Here is a 12,263-nt window from a genome sequence, read left to right on the forward strand (position 1 = left end):
TATATTTCCCACTGCTCTCGGCTGATGTAATGATATTTCTCACAAGGATCCTTGTCTGTGCGCACATAATTCCTAGTCAGCTTACCCTTGAAATCCCTCCACATCTTTGCAGCTCTTTCCAGCACCATCTTTTTATGTGAATCATCCAGATTCCAACGACTCTGAAAGCGATACAAATGAGTAAAGGCAACAAAATTTTTAATCAGATTCATGATTTCATTTATTTTTCCCAAATTAAAGAGTAAATGTAAAATATTATCGTACCTTAATGTCATCCCAAATAACATCTTTTAATCCTTGATTAACTACATCCCAACTCTCGATATTAATATCAACTTGGAAGCGAACCTTTGTTCCCAGATAAATTATGAAATCTTTACGCATATCGCCAACCGGGTTACCATATTCATCGAAATCAAGGGTGCCATCCAAAATCTGGTTTCCTATCCTTTTTTCAATTTTTTGCACAATGTTGGACCTCTGGTCCTTTTCTTAGAACCGGACTCTGCATTATCTTTATCTGCATTATCTTTATCCATAGCAATTACCTACAACAATGTAAGATCAACAAGTCAGGAAGAAGTGGAAGTATTTTTTTGATTTCAAAACCTATTGTAGACTTGTAACAGTAAAAAGTGTATACAAGTTGTTCTGTAGAAATAATACAATGCCTAGCTGTTGTGTGCTTTGCTTAGGAATTTGATTTCTTCTCCATTTTGGGACTCGGAAATCCTAGTGTAACTGATTCTAGTTGGCAACAATTTATTTACTAACCAGGATTTTATTATTTAAAAAAATTAAACACATGCAGTGGCCTGGATCATATTATGATTTGAAGCGAAGTTGTTGTTATCCAAGCACAGGGAAGCCAGCTTCAAATTTCGGGATTCATGGATTATGGCCTAATTATATTGATGGCTCTTACTCCTCTAACTGTGATCCTGATGCCTCCTTCTGCAGAACCTTGCAAATGCGGGAATATATCCAGATGGTGAGTTCTACAGCTTAGATAAAGCATAAAGAGTGCTATTGAACAAGGGACTGGATATATGTGTGTTGACACTTCTGGCTCTAACCTTATTAAATGTCCGATATTTCCTCGTGAGAGGTGTAAATCACAGATTCAGTTTCCACTTCTTAAGTCATGTTTGAAGTCGATCAGTTTACCGATTAATCATTTAATAAATCTTCAACTATTTAATTATCTTAATTTGTAAGATATATAAACTAAAGCAAGCTAATTCAAACCATTTTAGATGCAATGCTACTAAGTTGTCATGTTTTCTTTATATCACATCTTTTTTTCTTTAAAGGGTAAAAATCTTATCTGGTGCTTGTCTTCACTATCTTAAACAATTTGCAGATACCTCTGGTTGGACTAGGTTAATGCCGCTTAACTACTATTTGTCTAACATGAGGTACTTATCTATATTGACATTATTCTTTTACATTAGGATAAGTGTTTATGTAATAGTTCTATTTTGTTTATTTTTGTTAATATAACATGTCATGTCATTAGTTTGTGATCTTACCTTACATTGAAAATTTTAAAATAGCGGCTATACTAGACCTGCAGGAACAGTTTCAGTCAGATATGTCATATTGTGTTTGATAAATGTTGAGGGTATTTTTGATTTGTTTCCTTGCATTTTGTAATACATTTGCTCTGTTGTTTCATTTGTAATTCCAGGCCTTGTGTTACTTGCAACCTCAATCGATTCAATTTATTCATTTTTCGTACATGTAAGTTATTCTTTCCGATGTTCCTTTCTAAGTCTGTAAGTCATGGTTGATGAATCTGTTATTAAAGCCATATATTGCATGCCAGGAAGGCAGGAGGAGATGGGGAGGGATGGAAATGATTAAACCAAAAAACTGAAGTGCTCTATACTTTTGTAAGCATTATAAATTACGTGTATTTTTATTGTTGTGGATGACATGCAAGATATAGATAAGATGTATATCTGGAATCCTGATGCACAAAATAAGCATCAAAATAACAACAAAAAGGCAGGGCAAGTAGATTACATGGTTTGTGTTTATGAGGAGAACCAACATCGTAACAGCTTCATTTACAAAACTCGTGTGGTACACTATGGCTCAGGCTGTCCGTGTGTACCACTAATCTGCTATAAAATTGTATTAAAAGAGCCAGGGGCAAGAATTGTTGCTGCTCTTAAATTGGGAGAGACAAATATGAATATTTTAAATTATATATATAGAATGGCATAACTACAAATAATTTATTCAGAATTTCAAAGTTGATATATTAAATGTGTTAAGGACTCACCTAGAGTACTTGATGATGCTGTAAATGGCTTAATGTAGCCCTCAGTGAACCTTAACTACTTTCCGCTTTTATGACACTTCCCAAGCGCAAACCTACAAAAAGTATGGATTGAATATATTAAAGTATGCATAAAATCTATAGCAGCAACCTGAACATTTCTAAGAGTTACACCAGACATGTAAACAACTTTTACATATCTTCTATAATGATCATTAAATTACAGGTTTTTTAGAGGATTAATTAATTTTTCAAATGGACCGAATATATATTTTATTTTTAACATGTACTTATAATTTAACTAAATAGTAAACTGACAACATTTTTAGTAATATTCTTAGTCACCAAATATTAATAGAATTTTAAAAAAATACTTTATAAACTTGTTATTAAAATTACCTTTACTAGAATTCATACTTGGCGATCAATCCATAACCCTTCATCATGATCATTACGAACATAATTTGTATCTACATTATCTTCTCTAATTGCGGTAGGTAGACCAATTGAGAAAGGGGGATTCTCATCAAATTGATCATACTCATCCTCGTCTTCCACATTATCAATTCCAAGAATGCGTCGCTTACTTTCAAGAACAATTGACCATCTAGAATCAGCGGGGTCTTTAATGTAGAACACTTGTTTAACTTGTGTAGCGAATATAAACGGGTCATCTTCATGTCCAAATCGATTAAAATCTACCAAAGAGAAGCCCGACTCATCTACCCGAACGCCACGCTTGATATCGAACCATTTACATCAAAAGAGAGCAACTTTAAAATCCGTATAGTCAAGCTCCCAAATTTCATCAATCACGCCATAGTATGACTTCTTTATATCTCGTGATGTAATAGAATTGCCCCTATCAAATTCAGTCGAAGAAGCTTCTACAGACACTCCACTATTCTGCACAGTGCTCTTGTTGTCTTGACACTGTATATAGAAAGTGTACCCATTAACATCAAATCCTTGGTAAGATCTCACTGGCATGTCAGGCCCATACGCTAACCATTTTAGCGTACTAGAAACGGTGGTATGACTTTCTGAATATTGAGACATTACTTGATCTTTAAACCATTTAACAAAAGATCGATTGTGTTCATTTGTAACCCACTTGCCACTCTTAGAAGGATGCATTTGTCGAATCTCAACTATGTATTGTTGTAAGAAAGGGTGGACTTCTGTCATGTGTTGCAATACAAAAAGATGGGCTCTATCAAGCATTTCACCACTCGGACATATCATTTTATGTCCCAATGTACCCTGACCTTCAAGTCTTCCTTCATGCTGAGATCTTGGAATTCCGACTGGATCGGTAGATGCTAAATAATCAGTACAAAATTCAATAGTCTCTTCAACTGAATACCCTTCAACTATGCTACCTTCAGGCAGACGTCGATTTCTCACGTATGCTTTTAAGATACACAAGAATCTCTCGAAAGGATACATTTGCCGCAAATATAACGGACCACAAATTTTAATCTCTCTCACAAGATGAACCACTAAATGCACCATTATGTCAAAAAATGAGTGTAGAAAAGATATTTCAAACTCACAAAGTGTAACAATTATATCTGCTTGTAAAGTATCCAATGTCATGGGATCAATCACCTTACTATATATAGCATTGAAGAAGAAACACAGTTTCGTGATGACCAATCGCACATGCTTCGGTAATATGCCTCGAATTGCAACTGGTAATAGATGTTGCATTAACACGTGACAATCATGTGACTTCATTCCTACCAACTTCAAATCTTTCATTGAGACAATGTTTTTTGGGTTTGAGGAATATCCAGATGGAACTTTCACACTAGATAAACACTCACAAAAGCTGATTTTTTCTTTTCTAGACAGAGTATAACAAGCTGGAGGTAGATATGCACGTTTTCCTGATTGTTGTGGTGCTAATTCTACTCGTATACCCATCTCTTGCATGTCTAATCTGGCTTTCATTCCATCCTTTGACTTACCGGGTATATTCAACAATGTCCCGACAAGGCTTTCACATACATTTTTTTCAATATGCATGAAATCCAGACAGTGTCTAACTTGCAAGTGTTCCCAGTATGAAAGATCCCAATATATAGATTTCTTCTTCCAAATACTATTTGGAGTTGGCTTTTTATACAACTTTCCAAGTACAACATCAATATCTTTAACACGTTCCAAAACCTCACTCCCCGTTAATGGTAAATGAGCCACTCGAGTCTCGACGGTCCCGTCAAAAGACTTTTTCCTCTTACGATACGGGTGATTAAGGGGAAGAAATGTACGATGACCCATATAAACATTCTTTTTACAATTGTTTAAACGAAGATCAATTGTAGCATCTTCACAAATCGGACACGCTTTAGCTCCTTTGATAGTGTATCCTGAAAGGTTTCCATAACCTGGAAAATCACTTATGGTGCAAAAAATCATGGCACGTAAAGTGAAATCTGTTTGGCTGAATGCATCATATACCCTCTCACCTTCATCCCACAATAACTTTAGATCTTCAATAAGTGACTGAAGATAAATATCGATATTATTTCCGGGTTCTTTAGGACCGTTGATTAGCAATGTCAACATGATGTACTTGCGCTTCATGCATAACCAAGGAGGCAAGTTATAAATTGTCAGAAGAACCGGCCAAGTGCTATGTTGAGAGCTTAAAGTGCGATACGGATTCATGCCATCCGCACAAAGCCCAAGTCGTAAATTTCTAACTTCTCTGCCAAATTCCGGGAACTTTCCATCAATGGTTCTCCACTGTGGAGAGTCACCAGGGTGTCTGAGCATCCCATCTGATTTTCTTCCTTCCTTATGCCACCTCATAAGCTTTGCGTCAGTGACATTTGCAAAAAGGCATTTGAATCGCTCCACTACGGGTAAATATCGCAGTACCTTCGCAGGAGGCCTTTTTTTATCAACACTCGAAGAATAATTTCCCTCCCGCTTGTACCTAGATGCTCCGCACTTTGGACAAGTTTGTAGATGTTCATACTCATGGCGAAACAACACACAATCATTTATACAAGCATGAATCTTCTTTACATTCATACTCATGGGACACAATATCTTCTTCGCCTCATAGGTGGAAATGGGAAGCTCATTCGGAGGGAGTATGTCAGCGAGAAGTTTTAGCATTTCTGTGAAACTCTTGTCACTCCACCCGTTCTTCACTTTAAGCTTGCATAATTTCAAGGTTGTTGATAACCTAGTAAACTGATCATTGCACCCTGGATAGAGGAGTTTTTTGGAACCATCAACCAAGCTCTCAAGAATTTTTGGTTGGTGCTTTAGAAAATCTTCAAGATCTTCGATCATCTCCTCGACCCTATCATTTTCCACGTCATCTTCTTTATTTTCAGGCGTACCATCTCCAAAAATTTCATCATTCCTTGTATATGTCTCCGTTGTTCTAGAGTGTATTCCCTCTCCATGCCAAATCCACCTAGTATAATCATCCATGAAACCCCGTCAGAATAAATGATCACGCACTGTGTCAACAGTAGGAAACTTTTTTAATTTATAACAATCGTAACAAGGACACATGATCATGTCCCCTTTTGCATGTTTCTCCGCACATTCAATGAAGTGCTTGACGCAACTAATATACTCATGGGTCACCCGTGATATTTTGTACATCCATGTACGACGATCCATTTTTTAATTCTATACAATAAATGATAGACAAGTCAATAAAGACAAGTTGCAAAAATAAGGAACTAAAAACTACAAATCAAAGAAATAAACATATATATTACCAAAGACACATTGTAACTCAAAAAATATATTTGGTATATCTTTTAGTAATATTAACTTAAAAATAAACATTAAATTTAACTAACAATAAGTAGTTTACTAATCTTTAACTCAAATTCCACCTAAAATGAACAATGCCAATCCATATATCTACATATTTGTTAAGAATACACTTTACTTTTTTTTCTTGTTTTCCTATTTACACATGAACTAGGACTAAATATATATTAATCATCATCTAACTATTTACTCATTAATTTTTATCCACACTACACTATTTTTCAACTTGCAGGATGTTAATTCTCTACTTAAATAAATATGCAAAACAGAGGAGGTAGAAATCCATGCTGCCAGGTTGCGTCAAACTTATAGTACATCTTCAAAAAAAGAACAAAACTGTAAAACAAAAAATGTTCACTACCTGTATTCATTTTTTCATCAACAGTTTGTGCATAACTAACTATACTCTATTAACTTTTAATTTCGACATGATACAATTATTAAAAGTAATCAAATAGAAGATACACAGTGAAGTAGAGATACAAACCAGAAGTAGAGATACAAACTCGTACACCATAGATGAAATCGGGGGTTAGGAGCCCACGACCCTAATCAAACCAACTGGACTACCGGAGTGGAGAAAAGTGAACCCAATTACTTCAATTACAACCAAATAGACCAACTTGCTTCAATTGTCCAAACCAATCAGCAGTGAGAAAAACCAAATTCAACACTGGAATACTCGTTTAATCACTAGTATAAAAACGAAAGCGGAGGGGTGAATACCTGAGTAGAGTACCGGGGCACGTAAAGATGGGTATTTATCGGAGTGGAGCGGAGTGAAGTACTTCTCTTACTTTGAAATTGAACAGACACAGGACATCCTCACTATTTCACCCTCTTTTTTCCTTTTTCATAATTTTTAAAACTTATTTTACTCTTCTTTTAATTATGTTTTTTGTTTGATTATTTTGAGATTAATCATTATTTTTTCTTCATAAAAAAATTTTAAGTTTGAGTTACATAAAATTCTGTATATTAAGAAAGTCAATGTTTATATAAAAGTAATACTTGTATCAATTTTAATTGTATTAACTACCCAATCAAAAAACATTGTATTAAAAAAATATATTTTATGAAACAAAGTTAATATTAAAAATATAAATAATATAAATTGAAGATGTGTGACATGGAATATATTTTTAATACAAAATATATAAACAATATTATATATTTCTGTGGAGATTCAGATATATATAATATTCCATGTCACACATCTTCAATTTATATTAATTCTGTGGCTGAGATCAATTTATTCAGAATATATAAATAATTTATATAAATAATTATATATTATATAATTATTCTGTGGAGATTATATTAATTCTGTGGAGATTATATAAATAATTTATATTAATTTATATAATTATTTATATAAATAATTATATATTATATAATTATTCTGTGTGGAGATTATATAAATAATTATATATTATATAATTATTCTGTGGAGATTATATTATATATTCACACATCTTCAATTTATTCAGAATATATAAATAATTATATATTCTGTGGAGATTATATTAATTCTGTATACAAAGTTAATATTAAAAATATAAATAATTATTTATATATTTTGTATTCAAAATATATTCCATGTCACACATCTTCAATTTATATTATTTCTGTAAATACAATCTCCGGCTATTGACTAGCAACAACTAAACAATGCAAATGCTTGCAAAGAAATAGAAAAAATAGCATTTGGGACTTGGGATATAGAAAAGTTGAAAAAAATCATAGTCTTCTCAGCAAGCCACAACTAAACATATAGGAAACTGGAAAACACCGATGTTCCCACGCACGGGCAAAGAAGAGCCAAAGACCCTAGTCATAGTCTTCTCAGCAAGCCAGTTCAAAAATACAATCTCCTGTTGTTTGCCGAGCAACAACTAAACACAGATGCTTGCGAAGAAGCACATGGCAGATGAAAGAGTACAAAACTTTTATAAAACCTAACTTGCTCCTAGACTGCCCCCGTTGTAGTTAACATCTCACTCAAAGAACTTATCATCCTCTCATCATAATCTTCTGCCCAAGTTTTTGGTGTGGTTCGGAGAACATGTCAGTTGGTAATCGATCGTGAAACAATGAGCAAGAGACTGCACAGGTCAAATCAACAATCAACACACCAAAAACTTGGGCAAAAGATTATGATGAACTAAAGAAGCCACATAGTACATGGTTTTCAAAAAGCATAACAAACTCCAGATAATACCAAATGAAGCATGTATGCAGCGTGCCGCAACACAATGCCTAATAGTTACAAACTTCGGTTTAATGTCTAGAATCATCTCTTCAATTCCATCCTTATCCGCTTTTCCTTACCCTCTATATGTATAACTTCATTTTATCTGCAATTAATATTCACCAAAGATACTTAATTAATGCAATCCTTTAGCAATATGCAATATTGCACAGTGCTGCTCCTACTATGCTCATCTTTACCTTCCTGCACGATGCTTCAGGTAGACTCGCATTACATGTTTCATCATTTCATGCATGCTTCTGGTTTATCCATTTCTCAGTAGACAATATCAAGAGCAGGTTTAGTGTAGCAGTACATTTCAATGTTTTAATATACACTAGTTACACTTACACATTTTTAATATGATGCCTCTGTTTCTAATGCAGCTGCTCAGCAAGCAAGTGGACAATAACACGCAGAACTGAATAGAGCAGGTGTGTGCTATGGAACTTTTGCAGACAATCTACCATCCCCACAAGAAGCCGTGTCTCTCATCCAAAATCTCCAAGCTAATAGAATAAGACTTTATGGTCCGGATTTTAATGTTCTCCAAGCCCTAAAAAACACCAGTATTGAAGTCGTCCTTGGTGTCCCCAACTATCAACTTCAAAGCATCGCTTCCAGCCAAGACAAAGCCAACCAATGGATCCAAAACAACGTCCAGAACTTCCCAGACATCAACTTCAGGTATATTGTTGTTGGAAATGGTGTGCCTACACAAGACCAACACAGTATCGAGTATAGAGAGTTTCTGCTCACGGCCATGAAAAACATTCAAAATGCGGTTTCCTCATGCGGTCTACAAAACAAAATCAAAGTCTCCACAGCCCTTGATCATTCAGTTATTCTAAAACAAATTCACCCACCATCAAATGCCGAATTTGATGACTAATACTTTATTGGGGACATAATCCAATTGTTAAAGAACAATAACGCACCGTTTCTTGTAAACATTCACCCATATTATAGCTATGTGATAAGTGGCATTTTATACCACTTAGAACGTCTTAAAATGGCTTAAATTGGTGTTTTGAAATCAAGTATTTTGTGTATTTGATGCATTTTTCTAGTGTTTATGCATTTCAGGGTTTTAGTTGCATTTCGGGGGAGGAATCATCAAGAATAAGCCTTGGCATGTGTTCACCATTGCGAGAGGAAAGAAACGGGCAGATTACGGCGAAGAAACGGAGCAAAATCAGAATTTTTCCAGTAGAGGTCTGAGCGCCCGCTCAGCATTGCTGAGCGGCCGCGCAGCAAGCTGAGCTGAGCGGCCGCGCAGGGTTGGGAAAAAAGACAATTTATTTTAGGACTTCTACTTCTGTTTGGTTTCCACTTCTATGTAATCTGAGTTTTATGGGACTATTATATAAGTAGATTTGAGATGTTTTCACAAGTGTGGATTGAAGAAGATTGTGTTTTTTCGCAAGGAGCGAAGGAGATAAGGAAGAAGACCGATTTAGCACACCGCAACGAAGAGGAAGCATATCTTCTTGTGATTCTTGTTTCTTTGTAACGTTGGATGCTAGTTTTCTTGCTTTGAACTTATTTACTCTTGTGACGTACTCTGGTTTAATATAATTAGTTTAGTTATTTTATTTTCTTGTGCTTGTTTATCATGATTTCATATGAACCCATGATGACGATAAGTTATATTATGGGCTAATCGTGATCATGGGGTTGCAACGGATTTATTATGGAATTCTTTAGTTAATTGTTTAATACTTTAGTGTGTGATGATTGTATGATATCTAGTATTGGTTGTGCGTATTCGTCTTATATGCGTCGCGAACATATAAGATAGGGTGTTAATCTCTTGTGAAGCGACGGTGAATCTTGAGATTTAGAACTTGCCATGCTAGCATAGGATCATGTACGTTGTGCATGATTAGTGGGTAACTCTAACAGTTTTATTTGCCCTATGTAATCAAAAGGAATAACTTGTGCTTAAATCGTTGTGTTGTCAATTTCTGTTGACATATAGGAACTCAACATAATTGATGACTATTCAACTTCTATCTTAATTGTGGATGCTTGGTAGAATGGTATTGGTACAATGAAAGTTGGCTTTTATCAGTTTCGTGTTATTCGATTACTATCATCAATGTCACGTGCTAAAGGTAATAACAATGGCTATAGAAGGAAGTAATAATGAAGTTGTGATCTCATGAGTGTTTTATTATTGATAAATTGAAGTGTTAGTTAAGTGGTTAATTAAGTAGTTAATTGTAGTTAATATTTAATCAACAATTTTAAGTGTTAGTGTCTTAACATTGAGAAGTAATCATACATTGGTGAGTGAGTTTAATTAGAAAATAATTCAGTATGAGTCTCTGTGGGAACGAACTAGAAAGTATTCTATATTACTTGCGAACGCGTATACGTGCGTGAATATTAGCGTGTGTTTTCGCCCTAACAAGTTTTTGGCGCCGCTGCCGGGGACTCGGCGTATTTGTTTAGTTTATGTACTTACCATCATTGGTCATTAGGACTCAGTGATTAGGACGTAGTAGTTACTTATTTTTTCCGGTTGTGTTTCAGGTACTTTAGCAAGCATTTATGCAAACTCGTTCTCGTGCTCGCAAGAGGACTTTAGATACAGCTGAGGAGACAGACGAAGTTCTTGATATTCCGGAGAAGTTAGATTTTGAGGATTCGGATTCAGGAACTGAGCAGAAAGAACCAGTAAACATGGGAGATCGTATTGTTCAAGCTGATCCAGCTCTTATGGATTTTTCTCGGCCTAAAATTGATGATATTCAGTCAAGCATCCTTCATCCGGCTATTCAAGCTAACACCTTTGAAATCAAGCCGGGCACTATTCAGATGGTGCAGAATTCTGTTTCTTTTGGAGGAGCGGCAACTGAAGACTCCAACATGCACATAAGGAATTTTGTCGAGATCTGCAGCACTTTTAAGTATAATGGCGTGACTGATGAGGCTATCAAGTTGAGGCTTTTCCCATTCTCACTGAGGGACAAGGCTAAAGACTGGTTACATTCTGAACCAGCTGGGTCCATCACTACGTGGCAAGATCTTGCGCAAAAGTTTCTGGTGAAGTTTTATCCGATGGCAAAGACTGCTGCTATGAGGAGTGCTCTTACTCAGTTTGCGCAGCAACCTGCAGAATCTATGTGCGAGGCTTGGGAATGCTACAAGGAAATGTTGAGAAAATGTCCACATCATGGAATGCCGGATTGGATGGTGATCACTGGTTTCTATAATGGTTTGGGGGCCCAATCTCGGCCCATGCTCGATGCAGCAGCTGGAGGCGCCTTATGGGCTAAAAGCTATACTGAGGCGTATAATCTTATAGAGACGATGGCTGCAAATGAGCATCAAAACCCAACTCAGAGGATGACGTCAGGCAAGGTAGCAGGTATTCTGGAAGTTGATGCAGCCACCGCTATTGCAGCCCAGCTCCAAGCGCTATCAATGAAGGTTGATTCTCTGGCTACATATGGAGTTAATCAAATAGCTATGGTTTGTGAGCTTTGTGCAGGTTCTCATGCTACGGATCAGTGTTCTCTTGTCAACGAATCTGTTCAGTATGTGAATAATTATCAGCGACAACAGCAGCCTGTGCCAGCGACCTATCATCCTAACAACAGAAATCATCCCAATTTCAGCTGGGGGAATAATCAGAATGCTATTCAGCCACCATATCATCAAGGAGTGAGTAAACAGTTTAACCCACCTGGATTCCAGCAACCACAGCAGTATGTTACAAGGAAATCATATCCTCAACAGGGAAGTACAGCTGCACCTACTAGTGCTGATTTTGAGGAACTTAAGCTGTTATGCAAGAGTCAGGCGGTTTCTATCAAGACCTTGGAAAATCAAATCGGTCAATTAGCCAATGCAGTGCTCAATCGTCAACCTGGCACTCTTCCCAGTGACACGGAAGTACCAGGCAGG

At 35.9% G+C, this 12,263-nt stretch overlaps 1 protein-coding gene, 1 long non-coding RNA gene and 1 other non-coding gene across 3 annotated transcripts; 1 reads left to right on the plus strand and 2 right to left on the minus strand.

Moving 5' to 3' along the window:
* Window positions 1–443: 443 nt before the first annotated feature.
* Window positions 444–5,743, minus strand: LOC141674541 (uncharacterized). Its single transcript, XM_074481248.1, has 3 exons — window positions 3,104–5,743; window positions 2,705–3,025; window positions 444–548 (listed from the first exon to the last, which is right to left on the minus strand). The coding sequence occupies exons 1-3, from the start codon at window positions 5,741–5,743 to the stop codon at window positions 444–446; spliced, it is 3,066 nt and encodes a 1,021-aa protein (XP_074337349.1).
* A 2,795-nt stretch (window positions 5,744–8,538) lies between these two features.
* LOC141672723 (uncharacterized) lies at window positions 8,539–9,141 on the plus strand. Its single transcript, XR_012555685.1, has 2 exons — window positions 8,539–8,568; window positions 8,735–9,141. It is a non-coding gene; the product is annotated as an uncharacterized LOC141672723 (long non-coding RNA).
* Window positions 9,142–11,429: 2,288 nt separating this feature from the next.
* Window positions 11,430–11,536, minus strand: LOC141675476 (small nucleolar RNA R71). Its single transcript, XR_012556127.1, has one exon. It is a non-coding gene; the product is annotated as a small nucleolar RNA R71 (small nucleolar RNA).
* Between the last annotated feature and the right edge of the window lie 727 nt (window positions 11,537–12,263).

This window comes from Apium graveolens, chromosome 7 (genome assembly GCF_009905375.1).
Source record: "Apium graveolens cultivar Ventura chromosome 7, ASM990537v1, whole genome shotgun sequence".
Taxonomy (NCBI): Eukaryota; Viridiplantae; Streptophyta; class Magnoliopsida; order Apiales; family Apiaceae; genus Apium; species Apium graveolens.

Excerpts from the sequence above, each read along its gene's own strand:
- LOC141674541 (XM_074481248.1), bottom strand. The coding sequence starts at position 5,743 with ATGGATGATTATACTAGGTGGATTTGGCATGGAGAGGGAATACACTCT. Across the intron at positions 3,026-3,103 it reads TAAAGAAGTCATACTATGGC|CGTGGCGTTCGGGTAGATGA; the intron begins GTGATTGATGAA and ends TTCGATATCAAG. Across the intron at positions 549-2,704 it reads GGTTATGGATTGATCGCCAA|GTAATTGCTATGGATAAAGA; the intron begins GTATGAATTCTA and ends ACATTGTTGTAG.